General features: G+C 31.1%; 1 protein-coding gene across 1 annotated transcript; it reads left to right on the forward strand.

Annotated features, from left to right (window-relative positions):
* The first annotated feature begins 3,686 nt into the window (after nucleotides 1-3,686).
* LOC143053642 (calcium load-activated calcium channel-like) lies at nucleotides 3,687-17,451 on the forward strand. The gene is made up of 7 exons (XM_076226430.1): nucleotides 3,687-3,807; nucleotides 9,191-9,268; nucleotides 11,007-11,063; nucleotides 12,689-12,735; nucleotides 15,293-15,360; nucleotides 15,931-16,075; nucleotides 17,004-17,451. Exons 1-7 carry the CDS (start codon nucleotides 3,747-3,749, stop codon nucleotides 17,094-17,096), a joined length of 549 nt encoding a protein of 182 aa, XP_076082545.1. The 5' UTR covers nucleotides 3,687-3,746; the 3' UTR covers nucleotides 17,097-17,451.
* The last annotated feature ends 8,442 nt before the right edge of the window (nucleotides 17,452-25,893 follow it).

Raw genomic sequence — 25,893 nt, forward strand, 5'->3', positions numbered from 1 at the left:
TATTGGGATGTTATAGACAAAAAGTAACATGTGTTAACCTCATGATCACAATGAAGTCTTTATAAATTAATACAAGAAGATGTTGTGTGGTTGTGAATGGGACAACTCTCCAACATTGTTACAGAATGACGCAGAAGTTAGTAACTATATATATTTAGAGCAGAGCAACGTATATATATATTTTCATTTTGTTTATTTTCTTTGGTTACATCTTCTGACATCAGACTCGGATTTCTCTTGAACTGAATTTTAATGTGCGTATTGTTATGCGTTTACTTTACTACATTGGTTAGAGGTATAGGGGGAGGGTTGAGATCTCACAGACATGTTTAGCCCCGCCGCATTTTTGCGCCTGTCCCAAGTCAGGAGCCTCTGGCCTTTGTTGGTCTTGTATTATTTTAATTTTAGTTTCTTGTGTACAATTTGGAAATTAGTATGGCGTTCATTATCACTGGACTAGTATATATTTGTTTGGGGGCCAGCTGAGGGACGCCTACGGGTGCGGGAATTTCTCGCTACATTGAAGACCTGTTGGTGACCCTCTGCTGTTGTTTTTTATTTGGGCGGGTTGTTGTCTCTTTGACACATTCCCCATTTCCATTCTCAATTTTATATATATGAGATTCATCAATGAGTAAGGCCCATACATCATAGCAAGCTACAAAAGACAACTAAATGACAAACGAGAAAAATAACATGCAGCCTTATATATGTACAAAACAATAAACGGCAGACAAATATGCAATTCAGCAAAAACAAAAAAATACAAACACGGAATTACGGGTTTCTTACTTAGGACAGGCACATACCTACAGAATGTGACAGGATTAAACATGCCTCCGAACTATACGATTGGTCATCTGCATAAAGAATACTGACTCACTAGTGGAAACAACTTAAAGTCAGAGAGCACAATTTTTCAAACCACGACTTTTAATTGAGAAATGTATTTTCAATTCTAAGTATTTGATGATATCCACGTACTCAACAGAATAACTCCAAGCTTCAGTCAACAAAAATTATTAGAATAAAACAATTATGGTTATGTAACAATATGTTTAACACTTTAACAATAGCTAATAATTTTAAACAGATTAGAATCACTATTAGTACAAGAAACGAACTGATAAAAAGGCAATTGAAAAGATTATCTCTATACGAAAACGAAAAATTGTGTGGATTAATGTAAAAAATGAACATGATGAAAGGTGTATTGTAGATAAACAAATTAATCTCTTTAAAGATGTTTAAAGTTTTCCACACAATGTTGAGGAATTATAGATAGCTGACTAAATCAAAAATTAAAAAGTTATTCTTCAAAAGATCACAACAAAGCCCAAATCACACAGACGCGTGTTAAGCACGTTATTGCGTCAATACCGTGTAATCAACCAGTCCACACTAGTAAACAGTTTTTCTATAAAATCATAACAATTAAGTTATATAAAATTCATATCCATAGACTAGACAGGTAAGTACTATTCCGAAAATAACTACAAATTGTTGTATCATATTTAACAATAGTATAAAATAAGGACAACATATTGACAAAACGTCAAAAATATGCGTGTCAGACGTAACAGACTATACACATAATAACCTTAGCAGGGGTGATTGTATTCTTCAAAACAGTCTTATATCCGCGAAAATTCGAATGAATGATATGCTTTATATATAAAGTATTACAATATTACTGAATATGCGTTCCTGTAACGACCAACGCTATATTTTGGCAAAAACAAATAGTGTTCATTATGGTCAGATTTAGGAAAATGTTAAGCTATCAAAATTTATAGGTTTTAGATTATAAGATTATATTATATTTCGTTTGTGTAAATTATGCTCATAAAAGTACATAGATAGACCAAATCAAAATCGAATTTTTGCAGCACTCACGACTCATATAAAAATGCAACGGCATCTGGAAAATGTCTTGCAAGATGTCCAATGTCGGATTTCGCCCGCTTTTTACAAATAAACTGTCATTTGCGACGTTATTTATTGTAATTTCAGAATTATTGCATGCTAAATAGTGCTTTTCCGTAATTGTACTGTAACTCTACATAACAGCTACATAATTTTTGATAATTTGCGTAGTCAAAATGACTTCGTTTTCAAAGAAATGAAATGTCTTGCAAGATTGTTCACTGGACGATTTTCATACGTTTTCAACGTTGTCGATTCGGGACGCTATTTATATATGGTGAATAATCTGCATATATCTCCTCAGATATAATTTTCTTGATAGTCAGATAATATCAACAAGACCACAAAGTATTAAAAAATCCGATTAGTTACTGGGGTTGTTCGTTTAGATAAGGTTCTTAAGTTGTGAAAAGGTTGTGTATTACGATAGGATAAAAAATCATCTTTTTTCAAATTTTCAAATTTGGGAAGCTTAAAACCGCGATTTTTTTTATTACTCTACAACAAGATTCATATGTATAGAAAACTTAAAAGGGAAACTAAAATTAGGCCTGATGCGTGGCTATATACCTCTCCTTATCATTCAAAGCTTATAGACATATGAGATGAATATAACTAACCTTTTTTTCTGACAATCCTTTCATTTCTTAATTTAATCGTTCCGTTTTTAAAGAAAGTAAAGTGAATTTTACGACAAGACCCGTCTAATTGTAATTCCCGTCAAACTTTTTTAATTAAAGCAAAATATATATCTTCTTTCTTTTCGGATCTAATTTGGAAACATTGCATTTTTTTACGTTTTATGTCAATTGGTCTCTAGTAGTGTACGTTGTCTCATTGGTACTCATCATACCGTATATATATCTTCTCATTTCATATAGACTTATGCAAATACGCAAATACGATATATTTTGTCGTTTGTTGCTTACGTTACTTTCAGTGGGAAATATTTCATGCATATTCAGTACAATCAAACATTAAGAAGTATCCATATTCATGTGCAAAACCGTTGAAAAATAGCAATCGAAATAAAAACATATCCCCAATAATCATTAATTATAATCGCCGTAAAATGTAAAAATTTTACGTTACCATTTGAGACGCAATATCGTGCGTAACGTCACAGTAAGCTATAAAACGTATCGATATGATAATTTTAAAGAATTCTAAAGAGAAAACTAACGGCTTAATTTGTTTATACAGTACATGTACAAAGCCAAAAAAACGTAAAGCAAATACGATAATATACAGCATCAAACGACAACAACAGTGGCGGATCTAGAAATTTTCATAAGAGGGGGCCCACTGGCTGCCTTAGAGGGGGCCGATTTCGTCACGCCTCAGTGATTTCCTATATAAGCAACCAATTTTTCCCCCAAAAGGGGGGTGGGGGCGGGCCCGCTGCCCCCCCCCCCCTAAATCCGCCTCTGAACAAATTAGCATATGTTGAAGAAAATATCTGAGCACAGAAATTACAAATTATATAACAAAAAACCATTTGAGTTTATCTTTTAAAACAAAAAAGTTATTTCTTTCTTTCGAAAGAGAAAATACGGCCATTATTCCGAATTTTGAGCAAAGATACACAATGTCGACCTCATTTTACTCAAAAAGTAGCACATGAAGGTATATTTCTTATAACTTATTTGATTTAATCAGATAAAAATAGTCTATATTGATTTGTTTTTATCAAAATGTAAATACGGGATCAAAACTGTATCGTATGCCCTTAATTAAGGACCGAGTCCGGGGACGTGACAATGCTTTTAGTCTCATCAATACCGGAAGTTAATAAATAAATAGTACCGTGGCCAACGAAAATGTTGTCAGATTGTCTTCTCATTGTGTTTATATCAATTTGTACTGCTTTACTCGGCGAAGGTAACTTCCCAAATGTTTTACTCCATCAGTTATGACATAAACCCCTCCAACTTTATGATCAAAGTTTCTCACAATATGTAAAATTGTATTCCTACATTGTCCTATCAGCTGTTTTTGTAAGATGATTTTTTTTATCAGGTTTGTACATACATGTATAACATGTATATTCGGTGTGATTGAAACCATTTGAGATAAAAAATCTAATATGACTCTGTATGGTGGTGCCCCTGTCAGAGGTGGAACTTACAGATTAGGTAACAGGTATAACTATGATATCTCTGAAGGATATTTTTATATTGCTGTGACACCTCAACGTGGAAGCAAGTTAACTAGTACCAACGGAAACTCATACCATGTTTACTCGTACCAAAAAAGTTAACTCGTACCAACGTAAAGTCGTACCACTGGGAAGTCATACCATTGAAAATATATTAAAAAATATGAATCTTTTGTGGTGTTTTTTCTTTCTAAAATTAATAAAAAAATGTTGAATTACTGTAATTTTATACTGGATTTTAATGAAAACTTGTAATACCATGTGAAATCTTAAATGTAAAAGGATGATATAGATGTGAATAAAACATAAGGTGTATGTGTATCTCTTGAGAGAGAAAAAATAATAATATTTGATGTTTTGTTAATTTTTTATAGATAATTGTTATTGATATTGTGGTAAATAAAGCATCAAAATAAAATAAACATCCTTTGTTATTCTGCCAGTACTACCATTAAGCCTACTGGCCATTCACAAGACCATTATTCACAATACAGATGGACAGTCAAACTCATAACTCATAAATAGAAATAAACTTAAAATATTATGCTGCCAACACTACCATTACGTCTACTGGCTATTCACAATACCATTAGAACCATGGATGGACAGTCAAACTCATAAAAAGAAATAAACGCCATGGCTAATAAATAATAGCACACAAGACCGTGACACCATAGCAAACAAAATACTAATCTGAGGATGATTTCAGGTATCATTTACTTTCCTCTGAAGGTGTCACTACTCTTTATCAAAGCTATGCATATCTCACACATTAAATGAACATGACATTACTTCAAATCTTAAAAGAAGTTGTCTTATTTTGATAACATTACATAGACGTAATAAACGACCTTGACTGGCTATGCAACCCTGCCTCAGTTGGTAATCCTTAACTTGTGCAAAATATTATATACATGTATAAAAAAAATCATACTTTTAACATGTTGGTCATAAACAATTTACAACCTTTAAAACACACTAAATTAATTCTTTCAGTGAATAAAATTCCTTTGAGAAACAAAAGAAAAGTATCCAAATCTATTCAATGTAACTGATTTAGAATGATTAAAAATTAAATCCAATGGTTATCAGTATAAGTTGAAAAAAGAATGATTCAAGGGAGACAACAAATCAAATCTGCCAAGGTATTGTCTACATGTATATCTAATACACATGGAACATTATCTACAGATAGGTCATTGTACTTTCAAATTATATACATTTTACAGACTTTATTCATAATTAAACACCAATCAAATGCATTTAAATAAGTTGGTACGAGTTAGCAGTGGTACAAGTTTACATTGGTACGAGGTTTTTTTTAGTGGTACAAGTTGACGTTGGTACGAGTTTACATTGGTACGGGTTAACTATAATTCCTCAACGTAGGATGTCTTATAAACGTACATGTATCTACACTATTTATATCTAGCTGAATTTTCTCTTGGTATGACGTCAGCTCTGCTGAATAACTTCTTGCAGTCCAGCAACACTACCTTTTTAATTATGACATCAAATGTTTTGAATTGTGATGTCAAATGTTTTGAATAGGGCTCTTCACGGTTAATTCAGCCATATTGGATAGGGAGCAGATTTTCATAATGGAGGTAAAGATGATGTGAAAAATACGGGAAAACATCATTTAAACAGAACCCTATTGTGAAGTCAAATGTTTTGAATTGTGACATTTGTGATGTCAAAGTCTACAAGAACTTGTGTGATTTTTTCGTAATGGCGGACAAATTTGCCTTCAAGTGTAAATACATCCATTATTTGAAGTACCTTTTATGTAAAAAAGTTTCAAAAATATCCACAGTCCCCTAAAGCAAACTCTAGGAATGTTGAGTCCAATAAAGTGAAAGAAGGCCAAAATTTTAACTTGCCCATTTGCATGAATCAGGTATGCAAATCGGGTCTCGCTAATTAGCGACAACAAGCGTCAAGAAGCGACAACAAGCGTCAACAAACGACAAGAAGCGACAACAAGAATTATTTTAGCAACAACAAGCGACAAGAAGACTATTTAGCGACAAGAAAACATTTTTTTTTTATTAGATATAAAGAAATTTGTATTTAATGTTTTTTTTTAAATATACGAGCAGATATGTCTTACTATATAGATAGACGAAGAAATGAAACATTTGTGAGGAAGAAAGAGATTGTGAAGTTTATATTAGAATATTGGTATATGAAGAAATTTAACATTTGTGAAGAAGAAAGAGATTGAGCTTCTTTTTTTATTTTTAAATATGAAGAATATGTATACGATAATGTATGTTCTGTTTTCATCAAAGTCAAAGTATGAATAAACGAATGGAGATATATATGGAGCGGGCATAATGGAATATAATATTTTGATTCATTTGCTTAATACTATGCTCTAAGTGTACTCTTGTTATGTCAATTCGATGCTTTATTTGTAGAACTCTCAGCTATGCTTTGTCATCTTAATTATTTAAGCGTGTTTCCAGACCCCACGACGAGGACATGGTTCTACCTTGGGGTCCATATATTTTTTTTTTTTTTATTATTATTTTTAGTCATTATATAGTAATATGTACATTCCTATCTAACATAATATTTATACATTTTGTACATGGTGGTCCCATTTTGATAAGCCGTAGATTTTTACCACTAAGGTTCACTGTATTTTTGCCCTTTTTGAAGTTGTAGTTTTAGCATTTTTAATACGTTTTCGTTGGCAAGGTTTACGTGCACATGCACTTGTTTTGGGGATTGTCGTGGACTCTGGGATTGCGTTTAACTTTCTCCCATGAGTCAAGAATTTTTGCAATGCAAAAGCCTTTTCTTTCTCCGATTTAATCTGCCATAGAGCTTTTGTGCATTGAAAATGGCTTACTGAGGAGCTTATAATTCATTGTTCTTGATAGGAACAACATTAGATGTGGCTTCACCCTAAGGTAATAACAGTACACACAATGCGGAACATCAAATGAGATGAACGAGTCCCGTGTCCCCTGTTTTATTGCTACAATAACATCCAATTAACACCTTCAACTTTGTACACGCGTCGACAGACTATACAATTACACGCGCCAGATTATACAATCATTGTAAATAGTGAACCCCTGTTGAAAACTCAAGATTGTCATTAATTTCCTTTCATCTTCAATCAATATGCATAAACATGATAAATATCGTTTAATGAGGCAATAAACAAATAAAAAGATGAAAACAATCACATTTCAATTTTCTTTTCCTCCTGTTTGATTTCAGTTCTTTGTATTTCACAATTTGTGTCAATATTTTCAGGACAATGATGCACAAATGATTGGCTGTTATTCCTAATAGATGATAAAATATTATGTAAATAATGTTTCATTTTTTTCTATCAATTTTAACTTTCTTCATGTTGCTAAAATTATTTTCTTTTGCATATTCTTTTAATATTTATTGCAATAATTAATTTTAATTAAAAAAAAAATAGTTTCTTGTCGCTTGTTGTCGCTAAAATAATTCTTGTTGTCGCTTCTTGACGCTTGTTGTCGCTAAAAATCTTGTTGTCGCTTATTAGTGAGACAGTGCAAATCAGCTTGTTAAACTTTCAAATCTGAACAACTTTGCCATAATCCAAAGGTAAAATACCAAGTGTTATACACACTACATGTACATTATCATATATTAAAATCAACAGACAAAGCAAAATACATGTATCTTGGCGTCACCATCACCAGCGTCTAGTAATGATCTGACATGGAATTCACATAACATTCCTAATAAACATGATGAGGCAAATCAATGCATTACTAAGATTTATTAATGGAAATGGAAAAACCAACAGCATTAATTAAAACAAAAGAATTTGCACGTCAAAACATACATGTAAAATGTACAAAAATGTATGTCAGACGAAAAAAATAGAATACATAGTGTTGTCTGAGACCCCTGGCAGAAATAGTTTGTCTAATTTATTAACTTCAAGGAAAGCAAAAATTAATTTATTAACTTCAAGGAAAGCAAAAATGACAAAATGCTATAAATATTATAAAAAAAATGATCTGATATATAAATATAATCTACAAAAATTGTAACTACTACAATATTTAATGTACTATTAATTTTTGTGATTTATAAACATGATAAATCTGTAAGTTCAAGTTCAAAATCAGTATAGATTTTTATCCGTCAGAGATGTCTTGTGAAACATGTTTCAGAGACTGAGCGAAATCATATGCAGCTTTTAGGTATTGACTGAAATATAACAGTCAGAGCTTAGACATGAACAGGTAGATTTCTGTATTTGACTTAAAGAAGTCAAAACATGTACTTATTATAAAAATGTGTTTTCAATTTTAGACTTATCTAAGTCAGAAAATGACAGACTTAAAGGTCTATTTCTGTTGATGAAAAAAATAATTTTAATTTGTGGCGTAAGTACACCACCTACATTGTATGACAGCAAAAACCTGTCTGAGAGTTCACAAGGACTTGAGCTATCTATATTTAATTATCTAATTGAACATCCTTATTAAACACAGATGTTTTACCTCATTAAGTGAGGTTCCAGGTGGTTTCATTGTAAGGTTAATTAACATTATCTCTGATTTTTTAGACTCTCATTCATTTTTTTTCTTTAGAAGACAAAGCATTGTCTTTCAATGTAGTCATTATTTGATTTAGATGCATGACCTTTTTATAAATATGCGTGGGTCTTGAAGTTAATCAATTTTGTTAACTTATCGACTTGTAGGAGTTGACATTTGCAACTTTTTGATTCTGGTCAATTATTTCTTGCTTAACAATATTTGACTTATTAAAGTCGTATTTTGTCTTGCATTATTAAAGGGAGACAAATCCTAAATCTTACAAATTTAGACCTCTATGTCAGAGTCAAAAGCAGATTCAGACTTATTTTTGTCTGAGCTCTGACTGTATAACAGATTGGATGATTACATATGTATCTATCTATGAATTATATTTTTTTATTATTTCCAAGTATTTGGAGTCAAATGGAGATTGTCAATATCAACATTGGTGAAGAAATAATTTTTCATAAACTCCAATTCAGATTACCCACCTTAAATCATATAGATACATGTATATGAAAAAAAAAACCACTTTAATTGATATTATTATGTTTTTTAGGACTAACATGGGTATTGGTATACAGAACAGAGAAGTACAAAAAACTGAAAGCAGAAGTAGAAAAACAGAGTAAAAAGTGTAAGAATATTAAAAAGTCCAAACATTGTGATAGTTGTTTGGATGTATGATTGAATTAGCATGCATTTCATTTTAATTGAAAAAGATGGATATAGACACATAGAATTGCTGGACTGATAAATGAAATCATTGCCTACTATTTTCATGATTTTCAAATTCTGTATCCTTGGGAACATTTATGTGTTAATCACACAAATAAACCTAAATAAATAGATTTTGTTGTAATATTTTGCTCTCATTGACAAGAAATGAGTGAAAGAGAGTCTGAGAGAGTTATTATCCTAAACATATTAACAGTTAATTATTTTCTTCCTGAGTTTTGTAAAAAAATATTGTGTAGGAAAGTTTTATAAGGGAGGAGGGATGCATAGAAAAAGCAGAGGGGAGCAGTTCCCCTTAGTTTTTTTTAATACACATGTAGTTTTTACACTGCTTTGCGAAATAAATTTATTTAAATTAGAATTCTTTAAAAAATGTGTAGGCTGAAAACGTGCAAAGCAAAAATCAGTTCCTGCCAATTAGCTAAACTAAATTGCTCGGTGCTTCAGCTAAAATTGAAAGGGACAGGATATGACAATGGAGGGCAGGGCATTTTTTTTAGAATAGGAAAAGGCAATGCTCATTTTTGTCGAGCCTTCGACTTTAGTCGAAAAAGCGAGACTAAGGGATCCTACATTCCGTCGTCGTCGTCGTCGTCGGCGGCGTCCACAAATATTCACTCTGTGGTTAAAGTTTTTGAAATTTTAATAACTTTCTTAAACTATACTGAATTTCTACCAAACTTGGACAGAAGCTTGTTTATGATCATAAGAAAGTATCCAGAAGTAAATTTTGTAAAAATAAAATTCCATTTTTTCCGTATTTTACTTATAAATGGACTTAGTTTTTCTGCGAGGAAACATTACATTCACTCTGTGGTTAAAGTTTTTAAAATTTTAATAACTTTCATAAACTATCCTTGATTTGTACCAAACTTGGACAGAAGCTTGTTTATGATCATAAGAAAGTATCCAGAAGTAAATTTTGTAAAAATAAATTTCCACTTTTCCATATTTTACTTATAAATGGACTTAGTTTTTCTGCGAGGAAAAATTACATTCACTCTGTGGTTAAAGTTTTTAAAATTTTAATAACTTTCATAAACTATCCTTGATTTGTACCAAACTTGGACAGAAGCTTGTTTATGATCATAAGATAGTATCAAGAAGAAAATTTTGTAAAAATAAATTTCCACTTTTCCGTATTTTACTTATAAATGGACTTAGTTTTTTTGCCAGAAACAAAACATTCACTCTGTGGTTTAAGTTTTTAAAATTTTTACAATGTTCTTAAACTATCCTGGATTTCTACCAAACTTAGACAAAAGCTTGTTTCTGATCATAAGATATTATTCAGAAGTCAAAAAAATCACTTTTTCCGTATTTTACTTATAAATGGACTTAGTTTTTCTTCCAGTTAACATTACATACAGTCTGCAGTTAAAGTTTATAAAACATTTATTAGATTCATAAACTATCCTGGATTTTTTTACCAAACTTGGAAGCTTCTTTCAATCAAAAGACAGTATCGAGAGGGAAATTTTTATTGATGTTTTTCCTCATTTTTGTTGAGTCTGCGATTAACAGCAAAAGTAGGCGAGACACTGGGTTCCGTGGAACCCTTACAAATTTTTTAGTCTATAGTTCTGTGTGCTAAGCTTATAATGTATTTTAGTTGAAAAGTGTTTTATGTATTTTAGTGGAAAAGAAGAAAGAAAGTGGAGAATCATCAGACAGAAATCAGAAGAAAAAGATTGGTAGGTCGTGTAGGTCAAATAAACTGCAATAATATAGTACATGTAGTATTAATGAACATTTTCAAATTTCATTTTTTTTTATTGCAAGTGCAAAATATTTTATATAAAAGGCTACTGTTGAATTGATATACAAAATTTAAAATGCGAGATTAAATTATTGCGATTTTAACCCTATCTCATTTTCACAATAATAAAATCATCTGAAAAATTTCCAAGTTAACAGTATATTTACCAATTTTTATGTGAGAACAATTTTTTTATGTAAAGCAAAATGTTTCTTTTTTTTTGACAATGTTTAACATGGTATTGGCTATTATTAATGGACTTTTGAATACCTGCTTTGTGTCTTCAATCTCTCATTTCACTGATGTCATCATTAATTTGAAGATTATTTCATTATTTGCACTATATAATCTGATAATAATAGTGTATTTATTGCAATTTGGAAAATATTGGTCAAGGGAGATAAATAAAGGCAACAGTAGTATACCACTGTTCGTAACTCATAAGTGGATTGAAAAAAACAAATCTTTTTACAATCTAAAACTGAAGGAAACGCATTAAATATAAGAGGAGAACAAAGACACATCATTAAAATGTAACACACACAGAAACCAACTACAATGTAAGCATTAGACAAAATCTGAAGAGAATAACAAATATAAAATAAAAATAAATACATGAATTTGGGATAAGGCCTAAAAAAAAAAGATATGTGTTTCCGGTAACATCATTTTGAAAAATAGGGTCGGTAGGTCGGAATTCTTTTTTTTTTTTTTTTTTTTTTTTTGGCATCGTAAATGAAATCCGGAAAATCATCATGTTTTTTCCAAGTCCGGATCCGTAATTAGTTTCAAAAACCGGAAGTGTGCCATTTGCAATGTTTTTGAAGCACCTGCTGTGCAAATTTCTTGGATTTTAACCTATTTGGAATACCTTTTGACATTAATAAAATGTTTTACTGGCTTTCTATGCAAGAGGAAGCAAGAGAGAAAAAATATTATGTCATCTATCAGAAGCCTGTGTCAAAAACAGGGTCGGTTGATAAATTTTTTTTTTTTTTTTTTTTTGGAAGATCCAAATAAAAAGTTAGGGTCGGGGCTAAAAAACAGGGTCGGTCGGGTTACCGGAAACACGGATCTTTTTTTTCTCGGCCTAAAGAAAGTACCGTCCCACATCTTATAGTAATAAGCCATTGGATTATATTAAAAAATCAAAATTGATCATTGGCATGTAGACAAGGGAGATAAATCAGCTATTGGATTATATTAAAAAATTAAAATTGATCATTGGCATGTAGACAAGGGAGATAAATCAGCTATTGAATGAAATCAAACAATCCAATTTTATAATTTTTTATTTGGACAAGGGAGATAAGTCAGCTATTGAATTGAATCAAACTTTTAAAATTTATCTTTTTTGTTTGGACAAAAGAGATGAATTAGTTTTGAATGAGACCAAACAATAAAAAAGGATCATTTTCATGTAGACAAGGGAGATAAATCAGCTATTGAATTAGATCAAACTCAAAATTTATCATTTGCATTTTGGATAAGGGAGATAATTCAGCTATTGAATGAGATCAAACCATCAACTTTGTTATTCACACTAAACATTTATTTCAGAGAGACAAGAAGAGAAGTTGAAGAATAACAACAGGGATCTATCTTTTGTAAGTTTTTAATTATTCTGATAATGCAATTATATTTACAGGGCATTTATTTTTGCAATCAAATTTATAGTTTATGTCTTGTTTTAAACCAAAGTCTTTTATAAATTGTAACTAATTCAAAGTGCAATAGATGTCAGGTTGCAGAGGGTTATATTTGCTTCTAGAATATGGAATCCTGTTGAAAAAAATACTGCAACTTGAAATATATATAAAAGTAAAGAGATGTGGTATGATTGCTATTAATGGAAACTAATTAGCTGAAAATTTAACAACTTATTCCCGGTGAATGCTTTGGTTCTTCAATGATGAGTGACTAGACACCCTTTTTAGCTCACCTGGCCTCGTCGTTAACTTTTACAAAAATCTTCTCCTCTGAAACTACCAAGCCAAATTTAACCAAACTTGGCCACAATGATCATTGGGGTATCTAGTTTAAAAAATGTGTGGCGTGACCTGCCAAACCAACCAAGCTGGCCGCCATGGCTAAAAATAGAACATAGGGGTAAAATGCAGTTTTTGGCTTATAACTAAAAAACCAAAGCATTTAGAGCAAATCTGACAGGGGCTAAAATTGTATATCAGGTCAAGATCTATCTGCCCTGAAATTTTCAGATGAATCAGACAATCCATTGTTGGGTTGCTGCCCCTGAATTGGTAATTTTAGGAAAATTTTGCTGTTTTTGGTTATTATCTTGAATATTATTATAGATAAAGATAAACTGTAAACAGCAATAATGTTAAGTAAAATAATATTTACAAATAAGTCAACATGACCAAAATGGTCAGTTGACCCCTTTAGGAGTTATTGCCCTTTAAAGTAAATTTTTAACCATTTTTCGTAAATTTTATATATCTTTTACAAGAATCTTCTCCTCTGAAACTACCAAGCCAAATTAATCCAAACTTAGCCATAATCATCTTTGGGGTATCTAGTTTAAAAAATGTGTGGCGTGACCTGCCAAACCAACCAAGATGGCCGCATGGCTAATAATAGAACATAGGGGTAAAATGCAGTTTTTGGCTTATAACTCAAAAACCAAAGCATTAAGAGCAAATCTGACATTTTAAAATTGTTTGTCAGGTCATGATCTCTCTGCCCTGAAATTTTCAGATGAATCAGAGATTCCGTTGTTGGGTTGCTGCCCCTGATTTGCTAATTTTAGGGAAATTTTTCTGTTTTTGGTTATTATCTTGAATATTATTATAGATAGAGATAAACTGTAAACAGCAATAATGTTCAGCAAAGTAAGATTTACAAATAAGTCAACATGACCAAAATGGTCAATTGACCCCCTAAGGAGTAATTGTCCTTTATAGTCAATTTTAAACAATTTTCATAAAATTTGTAAATTTTTACTACCGGTAACTTTTTCCACAGAAACTACTGGGCCAAGTTCATTATAGATAGTGATAATTGTAAGCAGCAAGAATGTTCAGGAAAGTAAGATGTACAAACACATCTTCATCACCAAAACACAATTTTGTCATGAATCCATCTGCTTCCTTTGTTTAATATTCACATAGACCAAGGTGAGCGACACAGGCTCTTTAGAGCCTCTAGTTTATTAGCTAAATTAGAAATGAAATATTTATAAATAATCAAAAATAGACTAGAAAACAATTATGGAATTCTACTTTAATGTGTCAAATATACTTATTAAACTCATGTAAAATCTGCACCCATAGTTCTGTGATGTGAGTTATTAGTAATTTGATATATGTGCATAGTGAGACAAACTGAACATAGATTGACTAGTTTTCTTAATATTGCACAACACTGCATTGTGTTCAAGAGCTCAGGCAAACTGAACATAGATTGACTAGTTTTCTTAATATTGCACAACACTGCATTGTGTTCAAGAGCTCAGACAAACTGAACATAGATTGACTAGTTTTCTTAATATTGCACAACACTGCATTGTGTTCAAGAGCTCAGACAAACTGAACATAGATTGACTAGTTTTCTTAATATTGCACAACACTGCATTGTGTTCAAGAGCTCAGACAAACTGAACATAGATTGACTAGTTTTCTTAATATTGCACAACACTACATTGTGTTCAAGAGCTCAGACAAACTGAATATAGATTGACAAGTTTTCTTAATATTGCACAACACTACATTGTGTTCAAGAGCTCAGACAAACTGAATATAGATTGACAAGTTTTCTTAATATTGCACAACACTACATTGTGTTCAAGAGCTCAGACAAACTGATGAACATGGACTGACAAGTTTTCTTAATATTGCACAACACTGCTTTGTGTTCAAGAGCTCATACACTTGTATATTCATGATGTCATAAGAATTGAAATGAAGTGACTTGCTTTACAAAATAAAGTAACAGTCAACTGACAACAGGGTTAGCCACTACTTTTATGCCCCAGTCTAATAAAGATTGAATTGTACTAGTGAAAATATTAAAAATTTTACATAGTCCTATAGGGACAAGTTTTGATATTTAGTTTTCAGAATAGTAGATAAACAAAATTTCTGCACAGACTGTAGTAACATAATAAGAAAACTTTCTACAAATGATTATTTTATATATTTTTAGGTTAAAATGAAATCTATGTTTGCAATAGGTTTTGCATTCACAGCTCTTCTAAGCATGTTTAACTCTATGTAAGTATTTTTAGAAAACATTTCAAAAGTTATGATATCTTATATGTAAAGATTTGTTCATGAATTTAAATTATATAAGAACAAGTTTGCAATCTCAAAGAGTGGCAAAAGATACCAAAGGACTGTTTGTAATAAAAAAAAAAAATCCTTGACTAAAAAAAAGAATTTTTCAATAATTGCATTGCATGTATGTTTCATTATAATAGTTATTTTGATTGGCTAACAGCAATCTCACGTCCCCCTGAAATTGACATTCATTACGTAATGAACTGTTACACTATGAAGACACCAGGTCCAACAATAAAGTGCACAGGTAAATTAAAGAAAACCTTGATAATGTTGATAGAAATTGTGTTTTCATGATTCTAGCTAAAAAAATGTAATTATAAGTATTGAATGCTTCTTTTTGTAATTTCATAGGGTTGTAAAAGGGTTGACCATGCACACATTTTTAGAAGCAAAATGTACTTCGGTCAAAGCTTTTACACCCCAATGAAATAACAAAAAGAAGCATTCAATTCTTAAATGTAGTTGATGATTAATAATATTCTGTGATCATCATTGTTTCAGATTTGATGGAAGAGTTGTAGCCAAGCTGCCATTTACACCAATTTCATTACTGCAGGGTATATCACATCGGAACTTGGGTGGAGATGACTACACACATTGCTCATTTATTTTCCTCTATATACTCTGTACAATGTCTATAAGACAGGTAAGCAAGGTGGCTAGTCCTCACTCATTTATTTTCCTCTATATACTGTGTACAATGTCTATAAGACAGGTACGGTATTTAGAATAAGCAATCAAGACAAGAATCATTTAAGATTGGTGCATTAACCTTTACACAACACATATTCAACCTACACTCAAGAGTCTATAAGGGTACCAAATTTTGAAAGAATATGGGTCTAATTTGAATACCCAGAACAGAATCTCTCTTTAGTGTTTTTCTAAGAGAAGTGACATTCATGCTAGTATCAAATTAACAAAAATATACTAAGTATGTCCTGTAAAAGGGGATATCAGTATATTTAAATTAATCAAAGTTATGTGTTATTTGAATTGTGGTTTTAAATGTCAAGAACATTAATAAAAAAAAAAAGGACCAAAAACAAACAATATAATGAATATTATTTGAATAGTAAAATAAAAAACTAGGAACATGTATAGCATTATGTTTTTTCACTTTTGTAAAAAAAAAATTAAACAAATAATGCACTCTTTGAACCTCATTGAAACAATGCAAAAGTCAATAATACTTTTAATCTTTAATATTCGTTTGGTAATTCGCATCTAATTCTGTGAAGTTTTAGCTGATTATTAATGATTGACTATTAACAAACAAGGAATCATATTAAACATGTTTAATATCCAATCACAAGCATTTACTGTGAATTCATTTATTTTCATGGGTATCAAGGAAAACTTGCATGTTCATAAATACTTGATTTCGTGGTTTTGCTTATATAATTAGGTATACATGCATGCCTATAGGAAATTTGTCATTCATCAAACATTTAATTTCTTGGTTCACCTGTAACCATGAAATCAATAAAAATTTGTATCCATGGAATAATAATGAATCCACAGTATCTTTTTAATTCAGATAATACTTATAGTTTTCTTATTATTTGTTTTAGAATATACAGAAAATTCTTGGTTTATCACCCTCTCGTGCAGCAAGCAAGCAAGGCGGAGGTCTTTTCTCACCACCAACTCAACTGACAAAGTGATCTAGGAAGATTTATGAGACTGTTGAATATAATGACATATGAACTTTTCATAGTTAGTTTAAACAAGACTTTACTGTTGAAGATCCATCTGACTTATTGCTAATTTATCAAGATGTAAATGGCCTTATGTGTATGTGCAGTTTTTAGTGATGTACATAGGTTTTATTATTTTTCATATTCAGTGCATATTTGAAATGTAAATATATGACAGTTAGAAATAGCCATTCAGGATTGTTTGAAAACTAATCATTATGAAAATAAACAAGACACCTTTCCAACAAGTCATTCGTATTGAACCCATGGTCAGCAAACAGAAACTGTACATAATATATGATGAAATAAATTTTAATGTGTATTTGTCTGTACTTGATTGTGTTTCTTTGTTAGAGGAATGTAAACACTAGCTGGATTTGTATAGCGGTTTTGTAATCAACACAAAAAAAAAATGGTATCCAAATTCCATTTTCCCTTAGTTTTTTTGAGATTGATCTGAGAATGAATATGTGTACTGAGACTTTTTTAATATTGAAATTATTGAAAAAATTGCAATAGATAAGTTTCACAAAAAACTAAAACCCACATTTAAAATTTGAATAGCACTATTTGTACGCATCATTTCTTGAAATTTCAAAGATTTTATTCCTCACTATTACCCATCATTCAACAATCACAATGTAAAATGCATGCAAAAAAATGTACATAGAGGTCAATTTATTTGGAAGAGTCGTTAAAATGAAAAAGAAAAGGATACTGGGTATATATCCATGACGCAAAATCAGTACAACAAAAAAACACACAAAAGCAAAAGAATATGGTTTTTATTGCTGTTCTTCATCTGAAAGTCACAGGGAGGCCTTGAACACAAAAAGAAAATCTAACCTCATATTTGGTGATTTCTTTTAAAAGAGGGACGAAAGATACCAGAAGAACAGTCAAATAAATCAAAAAGAAACTGACAATGCCATGGCTAAAAATATAAAAAAAACAAACGGACAAATAATAGTACTCAAGAAACAGCATAGAAAAATGACTGAGCAACACGAACTCCACCAAAAACTGGGGTGATCTCTAGTGCCTCAGAAGTGTTAGCAGATCCTGCTCCAAATGTGGCACCCATCAGGTTGCTCATGTTTTAGTTTTTGTTGAGCCTGCAACTTTTGTTGCAGAAAGCTCGACATACGGATGTGATCCAGCGGCGGCAGTGGGGGTGACGTTGGCTAACTTCTTAAAAGTTTTATGTTGTAGAAGGTAGAAAACCTGGATGCTTCATACTTTGTATATAGATGCCTCAGGTTACGAACTTTCCGTCAGTCACATGGCCAATGTCCTTGACCTCATTTTCATGGTTCAATGACTACTTGAAAAAAAGTTTAAAGTTTTTTTGTAATACTAAATTCCCTATTATTATAAGTAATTTGATAACTATATTTGGTATGTGCGTACCTTGCAATGTCCTCATGCCCTTCAGACAGTTTTCACTTGACCTCGACCTCATTTCATGGATCAGTTGTTATAGTCAACTTTTTGTTTTTTGACCTGTTTTTTTCTTATACTATATGCAATAGGTCTACTATATTTAGTGTATGGAATGATTGTAAGGTGAACATGTCCAGCTGGCAGATGTCATCTGACCTTGACCTTATTTTCATGGTTCAGTGGCCAAAATTAAGTTTTTGAGTTTTAGTCGTTTCCTCATACTATATGGAATAGGTCAAATATATTTGGTATGTTTATTTGACCTTGACTTAATTTTCATGCTTCATTGTTCAGTGTTAAGTTTTTGTGTTTTGGTCTGTTTTTCTTAATCTATAAGCAATAGGTCAACTATATTTGTTATATAGAAGAATTGTTATCTGTACATGCCTGTTTGGCATGGTTGATCGGACTTTGACCTCATTTTAATGGTTCATTGGTCAATGTTTAGTTTTCTTGGTTAATGCTTCGTTTATGTGACAGTTGTCATAAACCTTTATATTTAGGACTATCAACATAATATCAATGATTTGTAAAGAAGGCGAGACATTTCAGTGTGTGCACTCTTGTTATACAATGAGAAAGATCGGGTCAACATGGTCATTGAGCATCATCTTTAAAGTGGACTGTGTTTAAGTTTAAGGATACTACTTAACCTAGCTTCATTTTATCCTTCTAAAACATTATAAATAGGAAAATGTATTTACATTTAGTTTAAAAAAAACAATGACGATTAAAAGGGTACCCCTTAAAGTTTACTTCCTAATTCAACTTGTTTGATCTCTACCATTCCGTCATGAAATGCGAGTTGCCAAAACTAAATGGAGAAAAACGATTATATCGAATTGCCGAAACCAAATTTTAATTGCCGATAAGTAATTGCATTTTTATGTTTTAATATCAAGAAAACAAAGATGATCGATTGATATTAATGGATATTAATTGTTATAAAAAATGTAATGTTTTGTAACCCAAGTAAATAATACATAACAATTACGAAAAAAGGAAGCTTGCCACTCAAGTTGTTTTTGCAATGTAAGTGCATAAAGGCTTCTCTATTGCAATTCGCTTTTGATTTAATCTTCCAACTGTGTTTGATTCGGGCGTCACTGGCGTACCAAATTATAAGCCTGGTATCATTGATGAGTTTTATTTACTGTCTAGGTGTGTTGTTCTGTCTATAAGCCCGCATACAGCTATTGCTTTTATAATTATTGGCTGTTCATGTCTCTTCTCAGTTAAAGTTATAGAAATCCAAGAAGAATTTTGAATATGTGTTTATTTCTTTTAATATCGAATTGGCAAATTTGTAAACTTTTATTTTGTACCAGGTTGTTATTCTAATGAGATACAAAACTTTTTTGCCCGAATAAAACTAAAATTTTAAAAGTGAACATACGTGGTCTTTAATGTGCACTAACAACACTTAGAAAAAGTTAAATATAACAAACATTTAAATTTAGGAATAGCACTGAGAATAAATCGTGATACATTTTATGTGTTTTATTTCTTGATATTTCACTGTTTACCTTGTTGATGCAGTAGTTACAATAAATACGAACAAATTCATCCAGTAATTGGATATGCCACCGTTACTAGATATTAAGCTAGGTCTCCTGCTTTTTAAAAAGGTATGCAAATGTTAAAGATTATATCTTGGTATTACAACGTACAACGACCGCCTACACTATTGACGAGGATAATACCGGGTGGAACTCATCTATAGATGTTTAACTATAACAGAAAACACGTCAAACCAAGAAGTTAAAAGGTCGTATAAATCATGAGTGGAGGGATTGTATAAAGAACACGCTTACAGTCAAAAATCTATCTGCATATGCATTTATATTTTAAATTAGGAAAGATTCGAGATAAAATTAAATTTAACAAAGAAGACATTTGTTGATACAGATAATTGATGCCAATTCATAATTCATAACTTTTTTTTTTAATTGCATTTTGTATATGTTAACATCACCAAGAAAACAAAGACAATTGATTTGCGTTAATGCATTTCCTCCAACTAACAATTGTTTAAATGCAAGGAAAGTACTTTTAAGTATGAACAAGTTGAACCACTTTAATAATCACTATAATGAAACATTGCTTGTCATTTAAATTTTTAAATTTATGATCTAATTAAAGTTCATTTATTTAAAATTTCATCGAACAATTAAGTCACAAAACTATTGTATTATCTCAATATAATGTTAATGTGTAAAATACTGTCATAATGTTTTTTGTCATCATGCAATTATATTGCTATCATTTTTTGCTCCTGATGGTCTTTGAAATTTCTTTTTGTACAAGTGAGTACTGACTTCTTTTAAATTTAGTTTACATCATAATTTGTTTATTAACCTCATTTTATTATACAATAATGAAAATTGTACTTGTTATTTTCATAAATATTTTCTTTAATTTAATTATATTTTATCTAAGCAGCATCAGTAGATAACATAAGTTTCATAACTCATCAATCAAGTTCTGTATGGATTCTGTAATATAGGATCTCAAAAACAAGTCTGCCTAGAGAATGCACTATTAGAACAATTTGAATACTGACTCTCTATTAAATAAATTTACTATAAACTCAACAATCATGTAATATATGAAATGTGTTGTTGTAATCAGTGTGATTCACGCATCGTTGTCAAACATAATAGAATTTGATGCGATTGTCGTACAAGTGAGAGGTTAAGCGCTGTAAAACCCGGTTCATCCACCATTTTCTACATTTGAAAAGATCTGTACCAAGTCAGCAATTTAACAGTTGTTATCTATTTGTTTGATGTGTTTTAATTATTTGATTTTGCCATTTAATTAGGGACTTTCCGTTATGAATTTTTCTCCGGAGTTCAGTATTTTTGTGATTTTACTTTTGACCTAAAAGTAAGATTTTTCAAACCATATTAAACATAAAATAGTGAATGTGGAGAAAATAAAACTGAGGGTAATCATCTTTCAAAACGTATGATTCATACAATTTTCTGTTATTGTAAATAGCCATTTACTATACACACATACATGACGTCATTTAATTATTAAACGGTTATTTTCATCTTTGTATTCTTCGGTATGTCCCCTTTACAATTTGAATGTTATAAAACCACGGATATAAAGAAAAAAAAACTCAGAGGATATCGGATTTCAAAACGTTAAATTTATTCAGTTTCAATCATCGAAAATAGTAGTTTACTATAAACAAATATATGAGGTAATGCATTAATTTAATTGGCAGTTTGTATCCCTTTCCCTTAATATGACAAGGCCCGTGTGTACGCTAAACTCGTGCCTGCATTTATTCTTATGAAAATATTGTATCAAACCTAAATAAATGTATATCAGTTTTACTATTAATCCCATTTAATTATGTTGCGATATAGAAATTTCCTAAGTTAGTCAATAACTCGTTTTGTTAACGTACTGACGCAGATTTCTTGTCCAATAAACGTGTAAATGATCATATAACGTCGCCTTGAACAAACATGTTAACGATAAGATGGCAATTGTAATCAAGGTTATTGAGAATTTTATTTATTTATTTTCGCGACTTTCGAAATTAAATCGTCGCGAAAAGGAATCACCTGGATCTTTCCTTATCAAACTGCATAAAGTAAATAAGAAAATCGCGAAATTAAATCGCCGCGAAGTTGACTAGCTGGGTATAAACGCGAAATAAAGTATCCGCGAAAATAAGTTGGTTTACAGTACATGATTAATGAATGATATTGTATTTTTAATAAAAAGTGCAACCAAAAGATAACAGAAAAAAAAATAAGCAACCTGCTAGTTTCGACATTGGTTATGGAAATAATGCCGTATAAAACTGAGATTTTCCGATAGACCGATCTAGCAAATAATAAAATTTCTCAATGTAAAAGTCATTCACGTATCACTTTAACGGACTGAACATATTTTACTGTAACTCAAACAAAAGTTTTGCATTCGTAATTTATATAGGACTTACTAATTATATGTCAGTAATCAGACACATAATGACATTCAATGTAACAATTCTGTCTAACCTTTAATATTTTTTTCTTACAAACCTTTGATATGTAATAGGCTGTACCATGCAGCTGTTCGGTAAGACATACCAAGTCGGAGATGGAGTTGAAATAATCGAATATAACAATGTTGACAAAGACACATGCCTGTATAACTGCTTGATAAGATCAACGTGTTCCTACACTGAATACAGAACTGGAGGAAGATGCAAATTATATCAAAGTATTGATAGCCATTTTAATATGCTGATTACATTATATTCCATGTACAGGAAGGATTGTTCAGGTATGATTATTTATGCTATAAATATGCATTAAACTATTAATCTTCTGGACTCGGGAATATATAACAACTGTGCCGTAATAGACCACTTTTAAGATATGTAATCACTGGAAAAAGATTTTAGTTAAAATACGGGGTTGCTCTCAAACTACATTGTAAACATACATATCATTTAGTTGTTTATGCTATAAGACAGATAAATATTTCAGAGACAATGACCAAGTCACTGTAAACAATTGAGAGTTCGTTTAATATTTTGTACAAATTGGGATATCAAGGTTTACATCTACGTCTTATTTCTCCATATATAAATAGTCGGGGTCTGTACAATACATATAAACTAGGTTCGTATTCATGTAGTATAACCCATGCTATCGTCTAGATCACGATAAAACAGATTCGAAAAATGCCACAGACATTCATAGAAAAATGAAGACTGAATAACACGAAGCGCAGCAAAAAAAGGGGAGATATCAGCAACATTTAATACTCAATTAGACGTTAACTAACCATTCATCCATACATCCGTTCGCAGTGATTTTGGTAATATTAATGGACACAACAGTCATTCTTGCTCTCGCTAATCCTCGCCTGTTAAGTATTAATTTCATTCATACCAGTCATTTGTATCTTTTTCTTAAGTTTGTCTCAATAAGATTAAATCATTCAATGCTTTTAATGTATTTTTAGATAAAAAGAGTATGGGGACTTTCGAGCGAAAATATTCTGGAAACTTGTTTTCAGAAATGAAAGTTGTTGTACCAGTCCGAACACGTGCTAGATGTGCTGACCTTTGTCACACTGAGGGAGAGTGCTCTGCTTTTATTTACGATAATTCTATATTGAAATGCACCTTGCTTAGAGAAGATGCAGTGTCTGGTGATCACTTTTGTAGTCATACTTTTCAATGTTTTCTAAAGCTATAGCATAATATATTATACCAACCTACATTGGTATTTACACAATTCTAAAATATATTTTGCAGTTGTTTTACGTGTATAATAAGAAAAATACGCCAAAGACAACATTTCAAAAAATCATTCAGAAAGCCGAAGGCTTACACTATTCTCTAATATAGCAATATAATTGTAGAACGAAATCTGTGACAGAACAAGAACTAGAATTTGTATTCGTGAAAAATTGAAGTATTCGTACATGTTCTATCATGCATCAAAATCTTTTTATTATATATGTCATGTATGTTGTGACATTGTACTGTTTCATTTTATAAAATTGTGTATTGCACATATATCCGTATATCAAACTGCTCATCGAAGTACGTCGTATAGCACTTACAATATGACATCCTGCTCATATTCTTTGATATAAGTACAAAGACCGATAAATATGATATCCCATGATTAAGATAACTACAACGTGAGTTGATATTCTATAATACATTTTTCATAATGTTCAAGATAATCATTTGGATACATATATCTGAAAGTGAAATGAAAGAGAGTGCAGAAAAGTAAATGCACAGTGACATTTCAAGGACCGTTTTTGTGCCTTGAAATGTAAACATAAGCCGCTCGTTTATTCTCCTGTCCGACGATAACGACACACAATTAACTGATGTTCACAACTGTGTTAGTAAATGAGACAAAATCGAGTAGCTCTGTGTCACATTAAGTATATACAACTGATCTTTACACGACATTGGATATGTCTTCGATAATAACTGGCTGTAAAGACAAATTGCAATCCGTATAGTTCCCCTGTCTGTCCTTTTGCGCGGAATGGTTTTGTTCCCGATCTTTGGTGGGGGTTGTGTTGCTGTTATATCCCTAATTATGACTTTTGTTCACGCATTGTTGTCAATATAATGAAATTTAAAGCGACTGTCTTACAAGCAAGAGGTTTAGCGCTATAAAACCAGGCTCAATCCACAATTTTTCCACATTTGAAAATACCTTAACCAAGTCAGGAATATGACAGTTCTTGTCATTACATTTTGCCATTTGATTAGGATTTTCCTGGGAGTTCAGTATTTTTGTGAATTTACATTTTTTCAGATATGATATAACTTTTGTTAAGGGGTTTTGAAACGTTTATGTAAATTGGTACTTGAAAATGATAACAATTTCGAAACAGCACATTTACGTCATTAAAAGCGGTATTTATCATGTTTATTGTAGACTGATTGTAAAAACATGATTTTCCTTCATTATTTAGATAAATGTTTGTTATAAATAACGCAACATACAACACTACTTTGATAAAGTCAATGGCGTTAAATCAAATAATCTTCTATATTAGAGAGTAAATGTTTTCGATTCTACCCAGATAATCTTTAATACAGTCACAACTGTGAGCGAATGTATTTGTTAAAATAGCCTTCCATAAAATTGAATTATCGATAAACTTGAGGAGAAAGTTATTTATACGCCACGTATCTCGACAAACAGGTAAATTTATTGTGTCGTTGTATAAAAAGTAATCTAACTTAAGGTTCATCATAACAAATGGACAAATATGGCCGTATTTTCAACTCAAAATTTACTATATGTGCAGACTTACCTGTGCTGTTTGGAAAGTTTTAAGTCCTAGCATCCACTAGATATATAAAAGTTGAATGCATTTTGTGTTTAAGAAAGCTAAAATCTTTTCTGGTTTTTGCTGGGCATTTTTTTTCCTTTCTGCAGAATGTGTAAAAATAAACAAACACCTGAATTACTTTGATATTGTCCACTCAGCATGGTCAAATAAACTCTTTAACTCACCTATAGTTATGAAGATACCTACTGTCCATGTCAATTAAGAACAATCAAAACAATACAAACCGTTTTTTTACCTGAGGAAGCATCTCAAAGTTGTTTCACAACTTAGTTAATTTTCACACCTAATGCATGAAGGAAAAAAAATGCCCATAAAAATCCAAAAATTATTTTATCTTTCTTATATGCAAAAAACATTTAACTTTTATATATCTAGTGGATGCTAGGCCTTAAAACTTTCCAAACTGCACAGGTAAGTCTGCACACAGAGTAATTTTTAAGTTAAAAATTCGGCCATATTTGTCCATTTGTTA

The sequence above is a fragment of the Mytilus galloprovincialis genome, chromosome 12, assembly GCF_965363235.1.
Source record: "Mytilus galloprovincialis chromosome 12, xbMytGall1.hap1.1, whole genome shotgun sequence".
NCBI classification, from domain to species: domain Eukaryota; kingdom Metazoa; phylum Mollusca; class Bivalvia; order Mytilida; family Mytilidae; genus Mytilus; species Mytilus galloprovincialis.